Genomic DNA, 24968 nt, shown 5'->3' on the forward strand with positions numbered 1-24968 from the left:
CACAAAAAACGTTTTGAAAAAGTCAGACTCGCGTATCATCATGCATTTGGGAAACATGAGGCGCCATCTGGTGGAATAAATGGATATTGCAACTAATTCGAATTCGCCGAAATTTGACACATTCCTTGCGCTGCAGGTGGAAGATGATGTCATTTCAGCAGCAAGCATCAAACACTGTTACAAGTTACCCTTCATTACAACGTGTAAGGCATATTATTGTATTATCAAAATAAACCCTGAGTATCTCAAAAACCTTTTTTATCATGCTCCGCAAAATCCAGACACGCAGATAAAAATTTCAGAACTGCATTCCAAACATTAATGTCGTATTTGTGAATTTTAAAATAATATTCAAGGCATTACATCAATCACGATTGACGACGAGTGGAGAGACTAACAATTCATGTCATTTGCTTAGAGAACTGTATGTTAGTTTTGAATTTATCTATTGATTTTTGTGTTCTCAGATGGTTGTTGTGTTTTGGCGTTCCTGTCTTTTTCCAATGTAAGCATTTCTGTAGATTTATTTACTGTGATAAGTGAGATTTCCAAGTGTGCGATTTATTAGTGTAATCATCTTGTTCCTCACTTTGGAATACTTGTGACTGCATATATGTTAAGTCTTGTTCATTTCAATAATAATAATAACACTAATAATAATGAAATGGCCAACGCGATTATCACACATTATATTTAGGACACAACAAACTGAATTGTTTCATAATGATAAAGTATAATCTCAAAAAATATACAATTCTTAATAAAGAATCTTTGGAAAAGTCTTAAATGCTACTCTTCAATATGAGCCTTATGTTTGCCATATAATCTGTCCAATAATAATAATCATCATCATCCAAACATTGAACACTGAATGAAAAGTGGGGCTATTTTGGACTTAATAAATTGAATTATTTAATGTTAATATAGTATAAGCTCACAAATACTCTATTACGTAACTGTAAACAGGTTTTAAACACAGATGATGTTTTTTTTTTTTTGAAGAAAGAAGAAAAGCAGAGTCAGAAAACGTTCACTGAACCCCAAATCTTTATTAACCACTGCTTGCTCACAACGATATATGTGGGGAGAGGACAACACACAAATGGAGAGAGGAGAGAAAGAGTCAAGAAGGAAAGTCTATCAGTGATGTTGAGTTATAATCCACCAAGTCAAGATCAGGCACACACCTTTCTAAAAACGCACACACACATCTGCGGACCTCCTGTGCTCGAGCGTCTCTCAGCACTGTTCCCTCAATGAGTGACAAGACTGCCATCGTGAATCCTCTTAGATGACTCTCAAATATGACTTCAGCAGATGCGGCGGTGCAATGATAAGAGCTGGTCTAATGCTGCGTTCAAAGCAAAAATAAAAACTTTTACATTTGCGTCCAATTGTCCGAGAATACGTGAGGGGCTTTGAACGCAGCATTAAACACCGACGAAACGTGTGTGCCTGGCTTAGTCCGGCAACCGTGATCCCATTATATGCAGCAGAAAATTATCTTCAGAAATATGAGTGTTATGTCATTGTTTTTTTTTTCTTTTTTTTGTCTTTTTTTAATGGATTTAATTCACAGTAACGGTGAGTATGAAGAGTATGCACTTTGACCTTAGTTTTATTACACAGTACAGTAAGATGAAGACGTGAAGTTAGAAGCCCTACAACTGCTCTGATGATGAGTGAGCTTTCTGGATCCAAGTGGATTTTGGCAATGAGCTCTGTGCTATGTTTGGCTAAATACCTGTCAACCAGTGTATGTACAAGGTGGAGAGAAGAGCGGACGGAGAAGGACGGGCTCAATAAATGCTATAGTGTTCTCCTGCAGTACATTCACCATCTATCTCACAGGAGTGAGCGGAACTCAACTAGCTGGCAAACTCACGACAAACATCTAAGCCATAAACCACACGAGAAACTGAAACGGAAAAGATTCTCAGGCTCAAATGAAAACAAGGTTACATCCATATGCAAAGAGAGGAAACACATATATAAAAATGGCACACTGCAATCAATACTTTCGCTGCTGTATATAACAAAAAAAGAAGTATTTACAAAAACCCACTGTCAAAAATTTCTTTGCTTAAAATGAGGCCAAAACATTCCTTTTTTTTGTAGTGAAGTGGTTGGGAAGGGTGGTTTCTCCTCTTCATGTTTTAAATCAACCCACACTCCTGCCACTGTTGCTGCGGTGGCTCCAGAGCAGAAGACATGGGGACTAACTAGGGGCTTGGAGATGTGGGATAGGTAGGGTCAGGGTGGAAGTGAATGCTCAGAGGATGCCTGTGGTCTTCTCATGCGAGGATTTCTTCTCTCAACTGCTTGTTTTTGCGCACCTCCTGAGCATGCTTCTCCTGAAAGACACATCAGACGCCTCTTTAATGCTTATATCTGACCTTGCTTTTGGGTGGATATTTACTGACAGGTTCTCCTTGTATTTCAACATAAACACTTTCACAGTCACAGTCCTCACCTTCTCCTGTAGTCGATCCATGAGCGCGGCCAGGTAGGTCTGCCGGTTCTCCTCGCTCTGCTCCATCTTCATCAGCAGCTTCTCCTCAGCCATGCGACTGAAGTTGCTGTTCTCCTCCATGGCCTTCATCAGCACGTCCCGCTCGTGCTCTCGCTTCTCGGCCAGTGCTCGCAGCACCTGCGCCTCCTGAGACTTTAGAGCAAAAGGACCACCCTTCAAATCAGTTATTCAAGGTCACCTATTCTACTTTAATGTGGGCATCATGAATTGCTGACAATGGGTGATGTTTACATCATAAATACAAACCTTACACTGAAGCTAGTCCCTGAACGTCAACTAGGAATAAATCAGTAGAGCAGCACTGAGCCGATGAAGACACTGTAATCGGGTTCCGTTGCAGTATTTTTTTTTTTTATATTTTATTTATGAGTTTACATTTTACAGTCTGCTACTTACAAAAGTAACAATCTTCCAGTTAGATCGCAATAAGTATCCATTGCAGTATACTAAATGTTATTTTTAACTCTGGTCATATATTTATGTCAGAAAAGTGGTTTTAGTAATGTTTTTTTTTCTAAAATTCCAACCTTAAAACTGCGTTAGCAAAGCTATTATTAAGAAAGTGTGTCATGATTTCCTCTCCCACAAATAGGCCAGCAAACAAATGTCTTCTTTACGTTGGACGTAACTGCAGAGTTTGTCCAAAAGCATTTGTGGCACTACATTAGAACGTGCCTGGAAATTATTAGCATGGATGCTAACTTGCGCTAGTAGCGTATGCTCACCCTTTTTTTTTTACTTCAATTTTAAAACGGTACTTGTGAACAGAACTTGAAATATTGAAAATGTTTTGCACTAAAAACAGGTTTTGATATGAAGTAGCACATATTAAATGACTACCTTAACTGTTTCTGTGTGATAGTTTCCTGTGTCACCAAACTAACAGTGCAATATTTGAATATATCTTTAAAGATTCCTGCATGCGCGTATTGTTCTTTACTCACATTCATCAGATCAAGTTTCCACCCTCAATTAAGACCCAACATCTGTTTCAACAGGACGTGGCTATCAGGGGCTTTGGGTTCATCGATTGGTTGAATGATTTATTGGTGGGTTTTGGGATTTGTCAGCGGCTTGAGTGACGGTATTGGCGAACGGATCAATGACACACAGGGACTGAAGGTAAGGCGCGGCAGTGTGTGTTACGCATTATTGATCAAGCCAACCAGAAACACGAATCAAGATTTGAACGATTTGAATATTTGGTAAATTCTGTTTTATAGAGTTACAAAAATGATCATCTAAAGTGGAAAAATCCGGCTCAATTCAAAGCAGCCTCACCCTCCTCCGGTCCTCCGCAGCCTCCAGCTTCTTCTGGATGTCGTCCAGGGAAATATCCCGCTTTGGGGGGCTGGTGATACAATGAGCTGCATCAGAAACGGGGGAGGGCGTCTTCAGGATCACCTCGAAGGCCTGGCCAGACGCTCGCTTGTTGATGGGCTTGATGTCCAGGTCTGCAAACACAAGACAAAGAATCCAAACCCAGTCAGATCCACCACCGACGACACGCCGACTCGATGATCCCAACTTACCCTCGAAGTCACCCATCGCCACATTTTTACGGCTTTGGGGGTAAAGACAAGAGCAGATGAGGGAGAGAACCGAAATCTCTTTCATCTTCTCTTTGTAAGCTGTGAAGAGGAACGGAAACATGTGTTAGTGTGTGTCATCTGGGGATTGGACCGCCACATCCCAGAGGCATCACTCCACAGGAGGTCCACGAGAGCGGCGTGAAAACCACAAATAACCCAAATAATAAATGTTAAAATATTCCAAAAACAAAGAAAACCCGTGAAAAGGAAGCCTGCTGGAACCAACTACCCAGGGTCTTATTTGACAGTGTATTGCTTATAGCAAACACAACCTTGTTTCCCCACCATTCGAGAGGCAGCTGCTCCCACAGGGCACTCTGCTCATCATTAGCTATGCATACCATTTCCATTTATTATTTATCATGCGGTCTGACCACGCCTTGCAGCCTCTCGGGGTTCTGAGTCAGTTGAAACAAAAATAGGTGAAACATTTGTGTCACCAGTGACCCCACGGTACTAAATGTTTTTTTTTAAATCTGATCAAGCTTTGACTCTCTCATCTAACAGTCTGCTGCCTGTGAGTATGACTCTGGATACTGGTTACGTTTAAGAAAAGTCTTGTGAATAAGGTTGCATTTGTGACGACCACTTAGCAATGCACCTTGTTATTTATTAATACTTGAGCAAGCTTATTTTTTATAGTATCAATTCATAGTTAATAGTTAACATCCGTATTGACAACATTTCATCTGTCCTTGTTTTGCAAGCTACATTTTTAGTCTCCGTATGTGTAATGTGACCCACTGGGAAATATAGTCGCCCAGCCTGCTCGAGGAAAATCAATTGTTGAAGATGAAAATGATGATGTGATGGAGATTTGTGGAGAACAGAAAGCATCCTGTCGGAAACTGGCTTCTTCTTATTGGTTTCCAACTCCTGACTCTTCAGTCACTGGCCAACCTCATGCCGACGGATGTCCCGGTGTTCTAGTTACCAAGTCAGCGGTCAGAGTGAAGCCCTAGTCGAGTCAAGCTTCAGCCTGTATTGCTGTGATACGGAGCTTCATAAGCAGGTTGTGTTTGAGCAGACTGGTACTTCTGAATGGCTCAGAATAGCTTTGCCTGTGTGTCGTGTGGTGATCCAGGTGGTGGTTCAGGAAGAGGGCCATATGCTCTCAGGAGAGACCACTCTTTTCCGCAGCTACTTCACTGTTGTGCACATAAAACAGACGAGGGATTTCCAAATGAATTTGTCATGTGACATCAACCATGCAGTTTCTAAAGTCATATCATCATCATGCCTAGAGCAAGTGTTGTTGTGCTCCTCTTCATTGTGAAAGCAAAGGGCCTAGATGCTCCACTCTCTGGTGCCAGTTGAAGATGTCCACAACACATGGCACCGCCCAGAAAGAATCCTGAGTGCAGGCCCAGCTGGACTCCAGCAGGTTCTCCAGGCCGGCTGAGGTCCGTCCACTGTAGCTAATAGGGGAGAGTGCAGACACCCTGTGGAGCGGTGACCAGGTGGGAGCAGGATGAACCGATAAACTGAGAGCTCCCAGTCAGTGTTGATCCTGAACAAGACCCCAAGATACTTGAACTACGCTCCCAAATTTAGAGCTGTAGATAAAAATGATGACTTAATGTGGGTAAACAGAAACAATGATGCGGCTGTGATGGCACTTGTGTGACATTATTTAGGGAGGAACACTTGGTTTGTCCCGGACTGTGCCCCTCACAACAGTGTAGCTGATCATAAGCTGCTCCTCTTCAGACACTGCAGCACACAAAGCCTGGTGCCAAAGCCTCAATTTATCGACATGGCTCAGCGGCGTGAGTGCGCAACCAAAGTTCAAGAAGCTAAAAGGCTTAGAAAACATCTGGCATCCAACCAAAGTGCGGAACAGTAGCCAATCGACGGCCGCTACCGCAGGCGGAGCAAGGTGCTTCAAAGAGCCAAAATAAAACCCTGCTGACCTTCCAGCGTTCTGCCCATTTGCCAACTCTGACTTAGCACTGCGACTCTGGAGACTGGGCAAAGAGAGATATCTGCAACACGCTGCAGTGTACTGCGAATGTTACACACAGATTTAGACTGTTGTGAGGCAGCACGGTCTGAGGGATTGAAGTCTGCAGCGATGATTCATGATTCTCAGCCGCTTCGAGGGCGCAGCCAGATACAAGATTTAGTGTGAAATAGCTTCCAAGGTGGAACTATTATTAATCCAAATCTCCTTTCTGTCTCATTCCCTGTTCGCGTCTCGGCTTCGCTTTGTGCCCAGCAGACTGGCAGACGCCGCATTAATGTGATCAACTCTCCGGAGCTGCCGGCGCTATTCTCTGTCGGCCTTGTTAACCCGCTTCCCGTGGGAGGACCAGCCGAGAAAGGGATCGGGATTAAAGCTGGAAGACCAAGAGAAGGACTCGGAGTTCTTCCGCAATACCACAATGGCTTTGCATACAAGGCTGCTGCCATTTGAAAAATAGAAGGCCATCATGACCCAGTCTAATGAATTGTATGAAAAACTAAGATTTGGAGGGTGGATCTGGACCACAGACCTCACCGTATTCAGGTACGTACTGGTCTCTAGAGTAGAAGACAAAACGGGGTAACACACCACACATACAGCACAGATCATTGAAAAAAAAAGCAAAGGTTGAATCCCTTCAGGACTCGCAGCAGCCGCCCTCAGGAAATGGATTCACTTCAGGTGCACTTAAATTAGTCATTAGCGTAGCCTGCCATTTCCTCTGACAAGAGTTGGGGTGGGGGTCGTCGCTCGCTCTCATTAAATTGCGTGTGCATGTCAAGATCCTGTCAGCCATTTTCGACTACTTAGAAACAGACCCAAACAGGCAGGAAACCAGTGGAGCAGGTAATGTGAGCTAAGTGCTGGTGGAGAACGTCAGCGGAAGACGCTGGTGGTTTGTCAGGATAGGACATTTTTCTCAGCAGATTACAGTTTGGTGTCCTTGAGAATGGCACTTTCATTATGACAGAGCAGATTTAGAGAGTGGAGATTATATAGCTGAATAAAAAAAAAATGACAAGATGTAAACACTTATTTGGGCCAGATTTAATGCTGCCGTCGGCATCAGTTGCACCTCTGGGATTAGTAAGAGTTGAAATAGAGGACAAAATCCAACTGAGTTTGTGACTAAAAGGATGCATGAGAGTGAGCTTATAGCGTGTAGGTAGGCGGAGTGAGACAAAACAGGCTCCCTCAGTAAGCTCAAGATCGCAACAGAGATGCTTTAGATAGCCCGTCATTTCATTAGAATAAATCTGAGCCACGGATCACAAATAAAGGGATCAAAATAAAAGACCTATCTTTCTAACACTAATATTGCCACAAAAATTCCTCTTTGGATCCATTAACATGGAGCACATCAATATCTATTAAGTGCCCTCACTAGCCACCACCTCCTTCACCCCAGAGCTATAAACCATGTGTTCCCAAGAACAGCTTCAAATCAGAAAGATGAATTGTGAAAATAAACTGGTCAACGCACAGCTAGTGTTGTGTCATCGCTTCACAATTAAAGCAGAAGAAGAATATTTTGGCTGAAAAGGCTCTTAAAGTTCAGCCTCAGCTGCTACTCAGACTTGAGCGATGACAATAATTCTGGTTCTTGTTTCTATCTTAAGCATCTGTGTGTTGGTCTGTGCGCGCTGCAATGCACCATTGTTCCTTTGAAGAAAAAAAAAAGTCAGCAGTATTCCTGTATCACCCCCGTTTGAAGCCAGGAAAACTCGCACTGTTATCATCGCTGCGTTTGCACCGTCACTTCGCTAAACGCTTCTCTGTTCTTCACGTTCCTTCAGATTTCTGATGCTAGAATCCAAACAGAGAGTTGGCAGGAGATGGATCACGCAGACTGTTTGTCAAAATGCTTTGCACAAATCCTGCGCTGAGACAATGTAAGCTTGTTTACGACGGCGTTTTACTCTCCTCCTGGGTGTTGTTCTCCGCAACACTTCTTACAACAATAAAAAGGAGCAACTGGATATAAAGTAACAGCACCCCGATGATCACTTGTCGGCCGCGCAAATCCCTTTCTTTACCGTGGATTTAAGCCTCTCGCCGCAAGTCACCAGCAAAAGCCTGACAAACAGTTCGACGTCAGCAGATGATGACAGCATCAGCATACTGTAAAGCAGAGCCCCCCCGCCGCCCACTGAGGTCACCACTTCCTCTTCGCCATCAGCAGTCATCTGAACCAGTAAATGTGCAGTATTGATCGCCGGGGCCACGATGATTCACGGCTGAATTTATGGAAACAATGCCTGAGCTTGAAATTTTTAATAAAATATATTGCCAAAATTTGAATAAAGTGCAGCAGTTGTGCTTCTCTGGTTTGGTCCTAAGTGGCTGATAAGGATCGGTGGAAGGGTCAGCATGCACTTTAGCCTATTATCAGATAAGTGTTGCTGTGATTACAGAAGGAAGACGCTGCTCTCATTGTTCTCTCATGAAACGTTCCGCTGTTTTCTCTTCTATCTTTTAGCCATATCATTTGACAACTGCTAGCATGCTAGCATTGGGAATCCAGTGAACTGCTTTCTCCTACGAGAGGCTTCTTGAAAAGTGCAAGGTGAAACCAGGGCTGCTCCCCTGCTTTAAAGAGCAGAGAAACTCACCCTAAATGGTGATATTTCACATAAGTCTGAGGGTCGATCCCTTCAATTTAAGAGGGCGCCTCTTATTTAAATCAGATATCATCACATTATCAACAAGGCAGCTGTATTATTTGCTTAAAGCAGGTGAAAGGTTTTAGCTTTGACTGCACTTTAGTGAGAAACTCACATCCAGATGAGAGGAGCAAATTCAGAAAAATGGAAATATATCTTCCATCTACACCGATTTAAATCTAAATATTTCAAAACAGGTCCAGGCGCCTATTTTAAAGTCAAATGACCTGAATGAATTAGTCTGCACTGACCAATCAATAACCAATCATCCATTTAAACACCGCGCCTCGGAAGACGCCTTTGATGTGGATTGACTGGTGCTCCCTCCCTCAAAGTAGAATAAGATCAGACGAGCCATGTAAAATATTAATAGCCTCCTCTGTCTGTGTAAATAAATTGAGGCAGGAGTGAACTCGACGACCCAATTGGTGACTGCTCTCCCAGCCACAGCTCAGATTGAGGGTGAAGCCGGTGAAGGATGAGGAGGATATGAGGGGTGGAAATATATAGATTGAGTCACAGTGGCTGACGCCCCTGTGCGCAGGCAGCAGGCCCTTACTGGTGTCTGTCTGACAGACCCCCTGCCCATCAAGACACCAGTCAGCCAGAAGGAAAACACACACACACACACAGGTTGATGCTGCTGCAGTTGAAGGCGTTGGTCGATTAAATACGATGCTCAATGGGTTTGTAATTCCATATAAAAGTGATCCCATATAGCTAATCATTTGGCGTGTCTTGCTTCAAAAGAAATAATCTGGGTCATGACTGCGGTCTGGATTTTAAATAAGCGGCAGCATACAGTCATTCCATCGCAGGTCGTAAATCCTTCGACAGCAAATCAATTGTGGACACACAGTGATAACAATTTCTTGATTCCTGCATCATCTTTCCAGAGCAACATGAAAAGGTATTCCATCCTGGGCTGTGACCTACTTTTTTTCCCCTCACAGATTCGACACCCCGGTGTAGCGGTTGAGGGGAGCGAGATGTTGGGTGGGGTCGCAGGCGAGCTGCATTATCCACCGGCTGAATCAGGCAGAAGGGCCGCTGTTTAAAACATCGGCCGAATCTGCGCAACGTTTATCGTTTAAAAAACACGTATTTAGAACAGGTGCCTCGTGATTTCGAGCTTTTTACCTTATTTAAATGTGGTTTTAAGTGGTGAAAATGTGCGTCATCATCCCACGTCATTCTGTAAAATCCTCGCGCCCATCATTCATTTGAGGTAAATCTTTGTTAAAAGACATTTAACACACCGGGTAGACCGGGGCGAAGCCTTCAGGGGAGTTCGGCCGCTCCCTTTCCTCCCTCAGCATCCTATTGTGCCATCCATGTCCCCTCTCCCTCTACATGGTGCCTTCAATTGCCCATTCAATTCCATCCGAAACTCACCGACTGCGATGTTGGCCATTTCTGCGGAGCTGCGGGAGCGTTCGTCTGCGGAGGGCGCGTCTGCTGCGGGGTGCTGCCGGTCAGGGTGAAGGGGCTGCTGCTAAGGCACTGAGTCAGCAGAGACGGGGGCTGCCGGTGAGGATGCTGGTCCCTTATGAGCGGCGGCAAGACGACAGGAAGTGACTTTCAGACTGCACGCCTTTCAAAATAAAACTCACCTCTAGTCATGGTCGTCAGAGTCAATCCCATTTCGTCTATACTGTATATGTATGGGTTTTTTTTTTTTTTTTAATATCTTTACTCTATTTTCTTCTAAGCATCTGCCGCCCGGAGGATGTCTCCGACTTGTTCTCGTTTTTACTGTCATCAATATTATGATTGATATAATCTAATAGCGTCAGTAGGAATGAGAAAAAGTCTGGTCTGGACTACAAACACTGACTAATCTTCCAATGATGTGTGGATCCGAACAGCGTCATAATTCAATCATCTGTTCATTATACCCTTGTCCCTCTTTTTCCCATCAGTTTTTTTCATTGTTAGTTGCTTTACAACCAGACAGATGAAAAAATGGTTTATCCTAAAAAACAATCAAATATTCATTTATTTTTTAATCGCTATATTGAGCTTACGTGCCTATTTGAGAGAGCCTTATTTTATTTCAGAATTGTATTTATTTAACTGTATTGCTGTATTAGTTTTACATTGTTGAATAATGCACCTGGTCTAACTGGTTTGCGGATTTGGATTTCATTTATGAAGCACAGTTCACCAACAAAAAATTGGATTTCAAATCTTCTCTTCTTACTGTATTCAATTGATTAGTCATGCTCTATAATTTTTTAATATCCCATAACTCAAATTGTTTATCAGGAGACCTTTAGCAGATATGACATAAAAATGTGATTAATTTGATTAATTAATTGCAATTTTTTTAATCGACTGACAGCACTAATATATATATATATATATATACATACATACACCCATGTATACGCTCACACAACGCACGGACATAAAATAGGAATTAAGCATTAAAAACAAGGCACCTCTATGTAAAAAATGATGAGCAATAATAACTAAGATGACTGAATAGAACATTGCACGCATGGTTCCGTGTATTGTGCAGAGTGACCACACAGATTCTGTCATCCATGGTTGAGGGGGCGTTGATGGCTCTGGGAGAGGAACTATCTCTGAATCTATTGGTCCTGCTTCTGTAGGACCTATATCGCCGTCCAGAGTGCAGCAGTGTGAACCGAGAGTGACCGGGGTGGAAACAATCCTTCACAGTGTTTTTGGCTCTGTTGAGGTAGCGTGAACTGGCGATGGTGTCCAACGAGGGCAGAGAGCAGCCGGTGATCTTCTGTGCAGTGGTCAACAATCGTCTTTCCTTTGGCAAGATGGTCCCTTACCACACTCCAAAGTGTTTACTGCGGCCTTTTCGGACACTACGCTGCCCCCTGCCCTCTGCCCTGGAGGATTCACAGACAGTGCTCCTAGTTTTTCACTAGAGGGCAGCAAATAATTATAGTGCCATGGGTTCGTAACGGCTAAATAAGTTGTGTACAACTTTGCTTTAGAGCGACCCGGTTTGTGGTGTTATTCTCAAACACAAAGCGCTTCAAATCTCCTCCTTTTTCCTCAGTGAAGTGTCCATGTGAGACGCGTGGTCTCGGGGTTCCCTGAGCTGCATTTAAGCGACAGTGTGCGTCATCATTATGCGTTTCGTGCACGTAAACTCTAAATGCAACACGTGACGCCTCACCACACCTGAGCGGTCGTGTTAATGCGCCTCCCTGGCGGATGCAGAGCAAATAAAGAGACAGTATAGTCCGTGTGCTCGTCGTCTGTTGGTGTTAGCTGGAGCGAGGTGCGTCTCGCTTCATCGGGGCGGCTGGTTGAGAGGAGGAGCTAAGTGCAGATGTTGGTGATGTTTCAGAAGCGGTGGCGCCTCATGTGTGGCTGCTTTGTTCAGCGCAACAGCCGGACTGACTGACTGAGGTATGGCGACCCGTCCTCTCCTATATCACCACTTTAGCTCAGAACTTTTCCCCAGTCACGACGCGTCACGACGGTTGTTTCCATGTGGAGTTAGTCGTTACTCCGCTAGCGAGAGGATGCTTAGCATCATGTGGCTGCTCCTAGCTAACACCGCACTTTTAAGAGGTTTCCAAACTGGTCGACAAAAGATGGTAGTTGGTTAGTTTTTTTAAACTTTTGTTGCTGTGTGTTTCCCCTTGTACTGTGGAAGCACAAACGCGTGCGTCTGCTGGGGAGTAGGCCAGTGCTAACCGGGCTATTTCTCCTCTCAACTTGCTAGTGAGAAACTGCCATATATATGACGTGTGTGCGCCGACTCCACGCGCTGAGACATTTGCGTACGTTTCGGCTTCCTGCCGCTCAGTTATTGAAGGCGGAAGTGTGGTGATGGAGCAAGAAGGTAGACCACCATTCTGCTCTCCCTCCTGCCCTGTGGCAGCCTGACAGGACACCACTATAAAAAGGGGGGCCACCAAACCTCTGAGCTCTGGGGTTCAACCGCCAACTTTTCTTTTTATAGCTACCATGACTCACTATGTGGTTTGTCTTTCGTCAGATTACACTCAAATAGCGAGGGACACTTGATGATTGAGTTGAGTCAGACTTGTATGTTGAGAAAAAGAGTTTCTCATCACATGTCTTACCATTCATTATTCATGTACGGTTTGTAAAGTATAATTCCACAAGTTGCCCTCTGTGACATAAGATTACTGTAATGTGTGATAATTTTGGATCACCATTCTGTTTTCAGGTCATCATTTTATTCATCTTTTATCCTCCATTGTTAAGTCACCCTCGTCCTCTACTTGTTTCTTTACATTTAGTAAAGGTGTCTCCAAGTTGCGAAGAATACATTTTGATCAATCATTGCTCCTGGTTTTCCTTTTTGACAAGGCATGTTGGCGCCACACAAGCTGCATTAAGAGTTTCCCATCAGCATTTTTCAACCTGGAACAGCACCAATGTTTTTGCCACAACCAGTATGTAGTGATAAGGAAAGGTATCACCATTCTTTGCTGTCACTGTATGTGCTCTCAAGGAAGGCAGATCAACCTTTCAGCTGAGAACTGCTGGATGTTTGCAAATTCCCCAGTCACATTAAATGCTCAGTTCGAACTGAAAGTTCGCAGCTTCATCAAACTGAAAGTTCACACTACCAAATAATCACACATTACAGTAACCTTATGTCACCGAGGGCGACCCGTGGAATTATAATTTACAAACTGTACATGAATAATTGCAAGACATGTGATAAGAAATTGTTATTTTTCTCATCATACATGTCTGATTCAACGCAATCATCAAGTGCCCTGTTGAATTCCCGCTATTTGATTGTAATCTGATGAAAGGCAAACCACATAGTGAGTAACGGTAGCTTTAAAAAGAAACATTGGCGGTTGGACCTCTGCATCTGATCATAAAGAGATATGAATGCAACAACTCCTCTGGGATTAATGCTGTGGTTCTGGTGATGGATCCAACACAGGAAAATCTTGTTTTCATGTCATGGTGCAACCAAGTGTGACTTCAATGTGGATGTCGAGAGAGCAGATATCAGCTCTCACCGTCGGGCTGAAGTCAATAGACCTTACCCAAAACATTAAGCTTATTTATTTAGGAACCTGCGCTCATCAGAGAACTTTTACTACCCTTGTTATGACGGTGTTATGTTCAAGGCTAAATGCCATTTGTGGGTGGTTAATGAGTGCAAGCTGCCTGCCCTCACGTGTATGTCGGGGTTAACAGAGCAAAACCTTAGTGTAACTCTAATATCTACAGTGCACATTCTTTTGGTAAATAAGATCAAGTTGAACATCTGACTCGGCTCAAAAGCCGAAATCCGCCGTTCTGCTGTAGAAAAAAAATGGTTCTTTACAGCATCAGAACAGGCATTGTGCTGTTCCCATTCTGCTTATCAGGTCTGTCTCGTTCAATTATTGAACTGTATTGTGTGATAGTTTTATCATAACATCTATTTTTATTTTTTATGATTGCTCAATGACTAATAACTAATCTCAGGCATTTTTTTTGTTTTGTCATGCAGTCTACAAGATACAATCAATTTTTCCATTTATTTACTAATAATTTTACATAATTCCTGACCATTTTCCAAAACATATATTTGTAAATAAAAATGTTTACCCCTATTTGATCTAGTGTTTTGATCCTGATATTCAATGCAATTTGAATTTTCTCTCAAGACTCACCTGTGTGTGTTTTCACTTGATACATTCAAGTTCAGTCGACTGTTTGTAGCTACACCGTGTGCAGACATTGTTTGCATCAACATTTTGGGTCAATAGGCTCCTGGAAAGTGTGAAAGTGCCGCAGGTGTTTTTATTATTTCATGGATTGTATCGCACGAGGAACACGGTTGAGTGCTCATTAAGCAGGTTTCACTGACACAGTGGCATGTGTGATGATGATCTTTATTTCCTCACAGATTCCCTGAGGCGATGGATTCTGCTCTGTATTCACCAATTGTCGCTTGAGCTGCATCCACTTGCGCATCCGCTCGCTCCTGTTTGGCCCTCCCACTTGCCTGTTAGCTCATCGCTTACTCACTCTGGTTCTTGCTGGCACCAGAATCAGTCAGACCTCTGCATCTGCATCTGTCAGCTGCTCCGTGGAGAGACAGAAGATTTATCAGGATGGTAGCCGAGGCAGAGTCGACGTCTAAAGGGGGCGAAGTGAGGTTGAAGCAGGAGATCTCGCTCCTCCACGGGGTCTGTCTCATCGTGGGGAACATGATCGGCTCTGGCATCTTTGTCTCACCAAAGGTATCCGTTTATTCTTGTCCATCTCATTAGTTGCAATATGTCAAATTATTATTAGTTTTATTATTTTCCTTAATTGTGTGATTTGGCTGCGTCATTGCTTCTGCTCAATTTCTCTGCTCCAAAACACAGTGAAAACCAAAAGCGGGAGTGGATCTGAAAAATGCAAAACAATTCAATTAGAATCAGTATTTGGTAGTATATGCTCTACAACTTGATTTGCTTTCTGTTTTTTTTGTGTGTTCAACTTCCTGTGTGCCCCACAAAAAACAAGATTCAATATGAAGAAGAATCCCATCAGACTTCACCGACATGATGTTTTTTCCTGCCTGCGTATTGACTTCATTTTAACCAAGCCGTGCTCGACTAGGACTCAAGCGTCACTGTGGCAAATTGAGCCTTTTAAAAGCACCATGAGGAATGTGACGGAGCATCTTATTAAGCTTGAAATATTCCCTCCGTGTTGCTGAAAGACCAACAAATGATTGTTTTTGTTCATAATTTGATTCTTAAAATAATTACCCATGGAATAAGAGAAAAATCTCAATAATTTTCAATTCGGATGTATGTGAATGCGCTCTATAAAGTAAATTAGTATTGACATTCTCTTTAAGGATGAACGCACACCTACTATCACCTCGTTTCATAGTGTAGTCATGGTGGGAAAACTGATAGTCACGGAAAAAGAAACAGCTTTTATAACTAGAGTAATATTACTGTTGACTTCTGATGGCTTGGTGTTTAGATGTACTGTGATAAATAACTCATTTGTTTTGAAGTTATTTTATTGCGGATGTGAATGAGTAATGACTCTCTCTGCAGGGCGTTCTCATGTACACTGGCTCTTTCGGCTTGTCGCTCATCATCTGGGCTGTCGGAGGAGTTTTCTCAGTCTTCGGGGCTCTGTGCTACGCTGAGCTGGGCACCACCATCCGGAAATCTGGGGCCTCGTACGCGTACATCCTGGAGGCTTTTGGTGGCTTTCTGGCATTTATTCGGTAAGTTTTGACTCATTCAAGTCCTTAGTTTTACTGGGCAAGTTATGTCTTCAAATTCGTCCTGTCTGCAGGCTGTGGACGTCTTTGTTGATCGTGGAGCCCGCATGTCAAGCAGTCATTGCCCTGACCTTCTCCAGCTACCTGATCCAGCCATTTTATCCCACCTGCTTTGCCCCCTATGTAGCCGTGCGCCTCCTCGCTGCAGCCATCATAGGTGAGCGTGGACGTCCTCTGGCTCATGTTCTTGTCTTAAGGCAGGCTTGTTATAATGTTCCTTTGTTTTCTTGCCACGTCTTTGTTTGCGCAAGTCCAATATTTGGTTAGCTATGCTTGTTTTAAAGTTAAAATTCAGACAGAACCTCTCCTTTGACTGTGTATCAGTTCACGAAGACCCTAGGAGTGAAAGTCAAACTGAAAGGTCACACAGATTTTTATTAAATATCTTCTAATTGACCATGTTTGTTTAGACAACAACTTCATTTTCACTGTCACCTCTTACAATGATGGCCATAATAAACTGCTGAAATGCTTTATGGGCCTCAAGTATCAGTGATCAGTGATAGTTCTACAAGCAGGTAATACATTATTACATTGTGAAAATATATGTATCACTGTGGTTGTGGTTGTTGTCCAAGAGGCCATTGGGGTGAATTTTAGCGTCTGAATACAGAGGGAGGCTAGTCGTAATGAACAAGATCCACATCATACGCTGCTGGATGTTTTAATGAGAATGATGGACAGGAATTGAAATGAAATGAAATGAAATGAAATGTCTCAAAAATAAGACATGCATACATTTCAGCCAGATGCATGTTGTTTGCTGCCATGATATCTTCATTTTGAACAGCATTGTAATGGAAACTTCTTCTGGATATTTGTGCGTCTGTCCGACCTGTGCGTTTGAATATCTTTCCTTTGCCTTAATTCCTGAAGAATCTGGATGTGGTGTGGCAGTTTTCTAAAATTTGACACAATTCACTTAACTGGATTGATGACTATTGAAACTATTTATCATTGACTCTTACTTCAGTTCACCCCCTGTTGGTTTAGTTGTTGTTTTACTGAGTAATCTGTTTTTTAATGACAAGTTTTAAAAAGTGTTCTTGTGCCAAAATGCCTACATGTTGTTGTCACAGTTGTATCTCAATCATCATGGAATATAGCTACTAAAGTTACTAAAGAGGTCTGCAAGGATTGCACATTAGTAGCCAACTTAATTATGTTTCATCTGCAGCGAATTTCAGAGGATATGCTTCACCAGTTGGCTCCAGTCCTGTCAGTTCTACTTGCTCTATTACCGAGTCTGATCCAAAAGCTGCGCCAAATATGGAGGCTGGTGTGGTTGCTACTTCCCAGAGGCAGATGGCCAGCACCTGTAACTCCATTCTGAGAAACCGTTTGACTGACTCCCATTCTGAAGAGAAGAGTTTTACTCTACAGTATGACAGAGAGTGACACTCCTTCTGTACACAGTGACAGTCCACAAGCAGCACATACCAGAGCCCATGCTTCACTGTGTAGCCGGAATGTGGAGGAAAAAAGAAACATGGAAGGTGCTGTAGAAGACACAGGGACTAGAGGCGGAGCCTTCAGTGGTGTTCACAGCCCTGCAGTAAACAACATTGATAGCGCCCAGACGTTGTCATTGTTGGAAGAGTATCTCCACTTCATCAGATAAACGGGTGAAGTGTATACAAATTAGATGAGAGAATTTCCTCCCATCCCAAACTTTGCAGCTGACTCTACATACTCTTTTGCCTTCAACAGTTTTTAGGCTACTGCCTTTTTAAACAGTGATGTCCAAATTGAGTATTTCTTCAAAACGCTGAATAGTTCTGTTGAGTTTCTCCATTCAGTTTAGCGTTCTCCAGGTTTGTGCCGGACTCCCTTTTCTGCGCATATTTTGACGATTGCGCATGATGCTTAACTTCTCCTTATCAGGTCTGCTGACTGCTGTGAACTGTATGAAGGTCAAGTGGGGGGCCATTCTTCAGGTTGTCTCGACCGTGGCTAAAGTACTCGCCCTCATCGTCATCATCATCGCTGGCCTGGTTAAGTTGGGACAAGGTAGAGGTTTTCCCACTTCTACTGTGTCTGCAGTTCCACGATCCTGTCTATATATTTCACTCAAATATAAGTAAATCCATACAGCTGCAAAGCTTTTTCCCCCAAAATGAAAATGTGTTTGACCTTGCTGCGGAACATTCCTCGACACAGTTTTTCAGTTTAGCTAATGTTCTCTGCCTGGCTGGATTGACTCTCAGATACAATCTTTCTTCTCTTAGTTGTCTAAGACTTGTGATGCCATGAATCGTGATCTGTGTACACTGTGTACACCTACCTTGGCTTACCTTTTAGCAAACTATAATTTTATCCATCCAGTGCTTCCTAGTTATTATGATGCAATACTGTGTCTTGGTAACTTTTTTTTTTCTTTTTTTTTTGTCCACTCGCCATTCTCCCTCTTCTCAGTAACGCTAGAATCTCTTCTCTTCTCTGAACTGCACTTCCTGTCAATACGTGATTATGTCGGCTTTTTTGTTTTCCCGAGTGGCATGAAAATGCGGCGCATTTTGAAGCCCTGCTTCCCACCACCTGTCTCTTTGTCAGCACCAGCACCTCAGCTTCCTCCACCACAATTTTCTGTCATTTTACACTCTCTAATTTACACGTCATTGATTTCATTCAACATCACGCTTTTTTCATCTTCAAACCTTTGCGGTATTTGCCTTATCGCCTATGAGAGTAGCGATAACTGTCTGATGGTTCCTCCTTTCATCTATGTTTATGGTTTCATTGGTCAGGTTTTATCACTCTGTCGGTTTGTTCCTAACGGTGACTGGACTTTTCAGGATCAAATGACTTCTGAGTGATTGAGAAAAGATTATTCAGTCACATAAATTGTGTGTAATAAGTGAGTCTGTTTCCTTCTGGGAAATCTTATCTCTCCATATGTGATAAGCAGCGGTCATTCTGGGTAGTAGTAATTCGGCATTTAAAATACTTCATGTAATGACCAACCATGCAAAATAAACATTGTAAAAAACATGGTAGTAATAATGATAATAATGTTATGAATCGATAATAGATGGATTGTGACAGTGCAACATAACTGGACTTGGATTCTGTGTCATAAATGAAAGTCAATTTTGTGCTCTGCAGGTGTGGATCAGAACTTCGAAGACTCCTTTCGTGACTCCAAGCTGAACCCTGGTGACATGGCCTTGGCCCTGTACTCGGCCCTCTACTCCTACTCGGGGTGGGACACGCTGAACTTCATCACTGAGGAGATAAAGAACCCGGAGAGGTGAAGCGAACTGTTACATTTTAAGATTAGTTACTGAGCTTGCTAGAATTGTAAGTTTTGAATGAACATTTCTGTTGGATTGAACCATAGCTGAAACTTTCGGACCTGTGAAGATTTTGCTCTGCTCTTTCCTCATCCCAGAAATCTGCCTCTGTCCATTGCCATTTCCATGCCCATTGTCACGGTGATTTACATCCTCACCAACGTGGCCTACTATGTTGTCATGGATGTGGACCAGGTTCTCAGCAGTGAAGCTGTGGCTGTGGTGAGTGACTATAACAGCAGGGTCGTATCTTCATGAAGCAACCGGCAGCCTGCGTGCTAATGTATAAAGTGAATTAGCCCAGCATGAGATCAAATTGGGAACATCTGCTGGGCTGAGCAGGAGCCGCGCTCGCTGGTTCCTCCTTCCTGTCACTGTGGACTTCGGTCTGGCTGGCAGCCACCGCCACAAGCGTCCAGCGCCCTGCTCTGTTCAGTGGATGACTGACTGCGCGAGCCGGAGCGATGACAGGAATCTCATTCAGCTAAAGTGGTTAGTGGCGCTCACAAGAGCCCTGGGAAGTTCATTATGTGATGAGCGATGTCGGTAGTGAGATTTGTGCCTGTTTGACAATGATATTTACGAATCTTTGTTCAAATATTGAATTGAAGTCGGGGGATGAGACATTAATAATGAGGCTGTTATTGACCCAGAGTCCTGTTTGCGCAGACGTTTGCTGATAAAGTTCTGGGCTGGGCTCGCTGGTTGATCCCTCTGTCCGTGGCCATTTCCTGCTACGGTGGTCTCAACTCCTCCATCATTGCTGCGTCCAGGTCAGTGACTTTAAACTCAGCGGAATGATGACCAATCGCATGAATCCGTCTAAGAAATGATGCGTGTCGTCGGTAGGTTGTTTTTCGTTGGCTCTCGGGAAGGACACCTCCCCAATGTCCTGTGCATGATCCACATCAAGTGCTTCACGCCCATTCCTGCTCTGCTTTTTAACGTGGGTATTTTACCTTGGCTGAGTTGGTGGTGTGTTTGCTTTGTCTTTATACGTGTTGTGTTGCTTGCAGGGACTGATGTCGCTGATCTACCTCTCTGTGCCAGACGTTTTCCAACTGATCAACTATTTCAGTTTTAACTACTGGCTGTTCATCGGAATGTCAATCGCCAGCCTCATTTACCTTCGCTTCGCCGCTCCGGATCTGCACCGACCGGTCAAGGTATCTCAGCCTGAAGTCGACACAAGTGCTTGATGATCCTTTTGTTTTTATTGTGACTGGACTTTGTTGTGTTCATGGTATATGTCAAGCTTATAACGCCGCTGGTACGACCCTGTGAATTTAGATCATAGGTGAGCTGTTTATTTTCACATTAGAAACTAACTGTTGTGAGGGGCCATCATCAAAAGAAAGGCAGCGATGAATACAGAAAATGTGGAAAAAATATCCAAAATACATACATACATACAGTAACAAGGACAAAATGAACCTAAAAAGATTGTAAAAGGTGTAAGTGAGGATATTAATAATTATATATATAATAATAATATAAACCTTTTATTTGAATATAAATCAACATGACTATGGACCAGACGTTCCAGATGAAAAGGAAATTCATTTCAAAATATATTTTCAGTATTCCTTCAATGTATTTTGAGGAACAAGAAATACACACAAAAATGGCCAATGAAAAGAAGGAGAAAAGTGTCAGGTGTGATGTGTGAAAAGGGTGTCAGCAAGGATGAAAGTGTACAAAACGGTGGTCAGGCCAGCAATGTTGTATGGTTTGGAAACAGTGGCACTGAGGAAAAGACAGGAGGCAGAGCTGGAGGTAGCAGAGATGAAGGTGCTGAGGTTCTCTCTGGGAGTGAGCAGGATGGATAGGATCAGGAAGCAATATATCAGAGGGGCAGCACATGTCAGGTGTTTAGGAGACAAAGTCAGAGAGGCTAGATGGAGATGGTTTGGACCTGTACAGAGGAGAGAGAGACAGTACATTGGTAGGAAGATGTTGAGGTTGGAACTGCCAGGCAGAAGGTGGAGAGGAAGGCCAGAGAGGAGATTTATGGCAGTGGTGAAGGAGGACATGAGGTTTGTAGGTTTGAGAGAAGAGGAAGCAGAGGACAGGCCAAAAAAAAAAGCCAAAAGGAAAAGACCATGTTATGTTAGTCTTAAGTTAGTCCGATGTCAAAAGGACCTCGGAAATACAGGCATCGGGCCGCATATGGCCCCCGGGACGCACTTTGCCTAGGTCTGATCTAGATACAGAAGTGGTCGAGTCTTTAAAGACGGGCATGGTTCTCTGTTTATTCCATACACTGTGTTTACACACCAACATAACGTGACCTTTTCACTGCTAGTGTGTGGTAACTCATAACACTATGTACAAGAATTCTTGGTTGCATACTTTCTCAAACGGACCACTCTAACCTGTCCCCCCCTTCTCCCTCCCCCACAGCTGTCCCTCTTCTTCCCCATCGTCTACTGCTTATGCAGCATCTTCCTGGTGGTTGTTCCTCTCTACAGCGACACCATCAACTCGCTGGTGGGCATCGGCGTGGCCCTGTCTGGAGTTCCTGTCTACTATATCTGCATCCACCTCCCCCCGAGCTCCAGGCCTGCCATCCTCAGAAGAATCCTCAGTAAGTCACTGGAGATTGGTTTAACAGGGGACTAAACTCGTGTTTGGTTTTCTTAACCCTTGATCAAACAACTGAAGTGGCGTCGTAAGGTTGTTTGTTTTGACTGAGCGACCAAAGTAAACAACACTAGTCCCCATGTAGCTAAAGAAACAAGGAATCTGAATGTGTACTAGCTGCCAGCTCAAGTTACGCAAACCCTCCCTGGGGTGCGTCTTCTGTCCTGAGTTTGTAAGCAATTAAGAAAAAGAAACTCGCCCGCGAGTCCCATGGAAATTTGTCTAGCTACATCATCCCCAAGACGTGTCAAAATAGATTGGGAAGAAGAAAAAGTACTGGGACACAAACGCTGACAGCATTTAAGTGTATGACTTAATACTTCCTTAACAATACAGGGTGCATTTTGTCCTTTTTGGTCCATTTTTTTCTTCAAATCCTAACTTTTTTTTTTTTTTTAACAATTTCAAATTTCATAAATGACTCCTATTAATAATGTCTGCCAAATCTTACGTTGACTCAAATGAAAACTTTTGGCTGTTTTTCTTAGCAGTTTTTGTCTGTTGCAGATACCATCTCTATCTACACTCAGAAACTGTGCCTGTGCTGCGTGGCCTCGCCTGATATCGACCTGGACAACATCGACCCGGACAAGCTGGAGTGAAGTCACTGCAGTCCAAAAGCCGCTGGCTGTAGGGAAGTAAAACTATGCAGGATTTCAGGTGGAAGAATGGAAAGCTGAACGTTCCCCTCATACAACCCCTTCAGAAACACACAAGCAGCGTCACCTGCCTCGGAGCGACACACTGTTTTCTTAATAGGTTCACTAGATGCTAAGTTCATTTATAGAGGTTGTTCTGTCACATGTGAAGGAGTCAGTGGGATTTACTTGTGTGAATCAGAGATGCTCTGACCTTCATTACCCGTACAGGGCTTGTTTTTCCTCTGAATGTGCAGGTGGAACAAGCCTCGTGGCTGCCTCACACTATCTCTGTTCACACCAGCTGTTTACAAGCCAGAATGCCACCAGAAGTGTTTGGTTTTATTTTGAAAGTGTCATGTTGGCTCATAGATTTATTTATATATATTAGGGTGTTACAGATATGACCAATCATCAGCAAACTTTAGCGATATAATTTTACTGTTTTTCACGGTTTGATCTGACGTTTCCTCCTGGTTGCTCCTATCTGGCGCCCTCCACTGGTAGAATGAGGTCATCACCGTCTGACTTGCACGCACACCGGTGAGAGTGACGTAACTAAATGTAGTTCTTACTGTTGTGACTTAGCAGTTGTAAAAGCTGTAGAATGTGGTCTATACATTTGCAAACCTCAGGACTAAGTACTTCTGCGTGAAGCGAAGAATATCGTCGGTGATGACTATCTATGATATATTGGCTGAATTCTTCATGTACCGTAATTATATCAAAGTTACCGGGGTTATTTATGTTGACACGTTTTGTACAAAATTCTCAACAATATTTGGACACCTGTGGTCCACGTGAAGGTAGCCGTGTTGGCCACTTGTTTTAGAATATTTCTAGTCTTGTGTTCTTGTGTGGATATTTAATGTACTGTTGCCTTCTGGATCTTAAAATGTATCACTTCACCAAAGTCTCAGCCAGAGTGAAAGTGTGTTTGTGTGTAGTGGGGAATTTGGCTTCTAAGTGTGTAGATGTGTGAGCTACTTATACAGTATATTTTTTTATATCTTTCACCCAGCATAGTTGTGAGTAATTCTGAAATGTATGTGCCTTCTGTAGACGTAACCAGCTGAGTCCGTCTCTCGCTGAGCATCCAGTAGTCTGTGTGACCACGCCTTATTGAGATTCATGTCACGTGCAGCCAAATGAAGCACATTTATACTTCCATGTTATTTGTATCAGGCCAATGATGTCTCGAAACTGTGGTGTGGGAAAGTGTGTCCAACGTTGGTACTGGGGCCGGTGAAGATGGAAGAAAGGTATTTGGGGCCGGGTGTGCGTGTGGGTCTGTCTGACCAGTTGAGCCATTTTCGTTGCCACTTTAGTGAGTGAAAGTCGCAGTCATTTGTGTATCGCTGCCTTTTTAGATGATTATTATTGATGTTTTATCGTAACAAATGACTGCAAATTTTTTGTTTTGTTTAGGTGGTCAGAGTGGTTTTCCTGACACATTCGGAGTAACCTTCACTGCACTGCACAGTGTTTTACTTTATTACAGCTCACAGTTAAGAAGCTTGACAGCCCTCTCTTTTCCTCCTCTTCACTGGTCCTAATGTACCGCTGTGGAACTTTCATATCGTAAGCTAGCTTTACAAATGTTGCAGTCAATGGTCGTCTTCTTTGGGTCAACACGTGTGTTTCTGGAGTCGGGTAGTGTGTGTGTGTGCAATTTGCCATTTTATTTATTGTACTTTAAACGGAAAAAGGCACGAGGCCCTCTATATTCAGAAACCTCTTCTGGCTGTTTTGTGTGTCCACATTTGAATAAAGTGATGGTTTTCTACAAATCTATGACTCTGTCTTCCTCCTTCACCTCCACAGGAAGGGAACACTGTTATTTAGGGAGCTCCAAAGGTACTTTTTGGTCCCCCCCGATGTTCACAATGAACCATAGCCTGTGAGATGTTTCCTCCTGTGTACGAACAGGAATATCCGCTCATGTTGTAGTCTGTTCCTGTTGTCTCTGCACCTTTCAGTTCGCTGACGTAACCCGCTCCAGCCCCAACCTGAGACGTCCAGCACTGCCTCCCACTGGACCCCTGACGCTGAAGCATCACATTTCACCTGGGTGTGACGCCGACCAGGGCTTCTTCCTCTGCTGTGTCCCTCCTCGGACTCGGAGAGAAGGTTTCCTCTGACTCATGCATAAAAGATAAAGCTGTGCAGGGGAAGTGGAGTCCCGACAGCAACGGACCCCATCAGAAGCTGTGTGCATGGTGGGTTTTTAAAAAGCCAGAAGATGGTCTGTGGGTGATCTGGAGACTGTCCAGATGGATAAAGGAGCGGCTGTGGTCCTCTCTCCTGGCTGACTTGTCGCACGCTGGAGCTTGTTTGGCAACATGGAGATTCCTCGCCGCCTGAATTGGA

The 24968-nt window shown here is 43.4% G+C and overlaps 2 protein-coding genes across 3 annotated transcripts; one reads left to right on the plus strand and one right to left on the minus strand.

Annotated features, from left to right (window-relative positions):
- Positions 1–1029: 1029 nt before the first annotated feature.
- Positions 1030–10318, minus strand: stmn2b (stathmin 2b). Its single transcript, XM_053861633.1, has 5 exons — positions 10150–10318; positions 4066–4164; positions 3815–3987; positions 2474–2665; positions 1030–2354 (listed from the first exon to the last, which is right to left on the minus strand). The coding sequence occupies exons 1-5, from the start codon at positions 10166–10168 to the stop codon at positions 2295–2297; spliced, it is 543 nt and encodes a 180-aa protein (XP_053717608.1). The 5' UTR covers positions 10169–10318; the 3' UTR covers positions 1030–2294.
- si:dkeyp-120h9.1 (Y+L amino acid transporter 2-like) lies at positions 6119–24366 on the plus strand. Of its 2 annotated transcripts, XM_053861630.1 has the most exons (13): positions 12004–12022; positions 12092–12153; positions 14636–14972; positions 15792–15967; positions 16039–16181; positions 17909–18034; positions 19130–19274; positions 19416–19539; positions 19987–20090; positions 20167–20263; positions 20334–20483; positions 21721–21904; positions 22468–24366. In XM_053861630.1, exons 3-13 carry the CDS (start codon positions 14844–14846, stop codon positions 22560–22562), a joined length of 1473 nt encoding a protein of 490 aa, XP_053717605.1. In that variant the 5' UTR covers positions 12004–12022; positions 12092–12153; positions 14636–14843; the 3' UTR covers positions 22563–24366. The 2 variants fall into 2 exon arrangements, with proteins under 2 accessions (XP_053717606.1, XP_053717605.1); XM_053861631.1 differs by lacking the exons at positions 12004–12022; positions 12092–12153 and adding an exon at positions 6119–6634.
- Positions 24367–24968: the final 602 nt, after the last annotated feature.

This window comes from Synchiropus splendidus, chromosome 4 (assembly GCF_027744825.2).
Source record: "Synchiropus splendidus isolate RoL2022-P1 chromosome 4, RoL_Sspl_1.0, whole genome shotgun sequence".
Lineage (NCBI taxonomy): Eukaryota > Metazoa > Chordata > Actinopteri > Syngnathiformes > Callionymidae > Synchiropus > Synchiropus splendidus.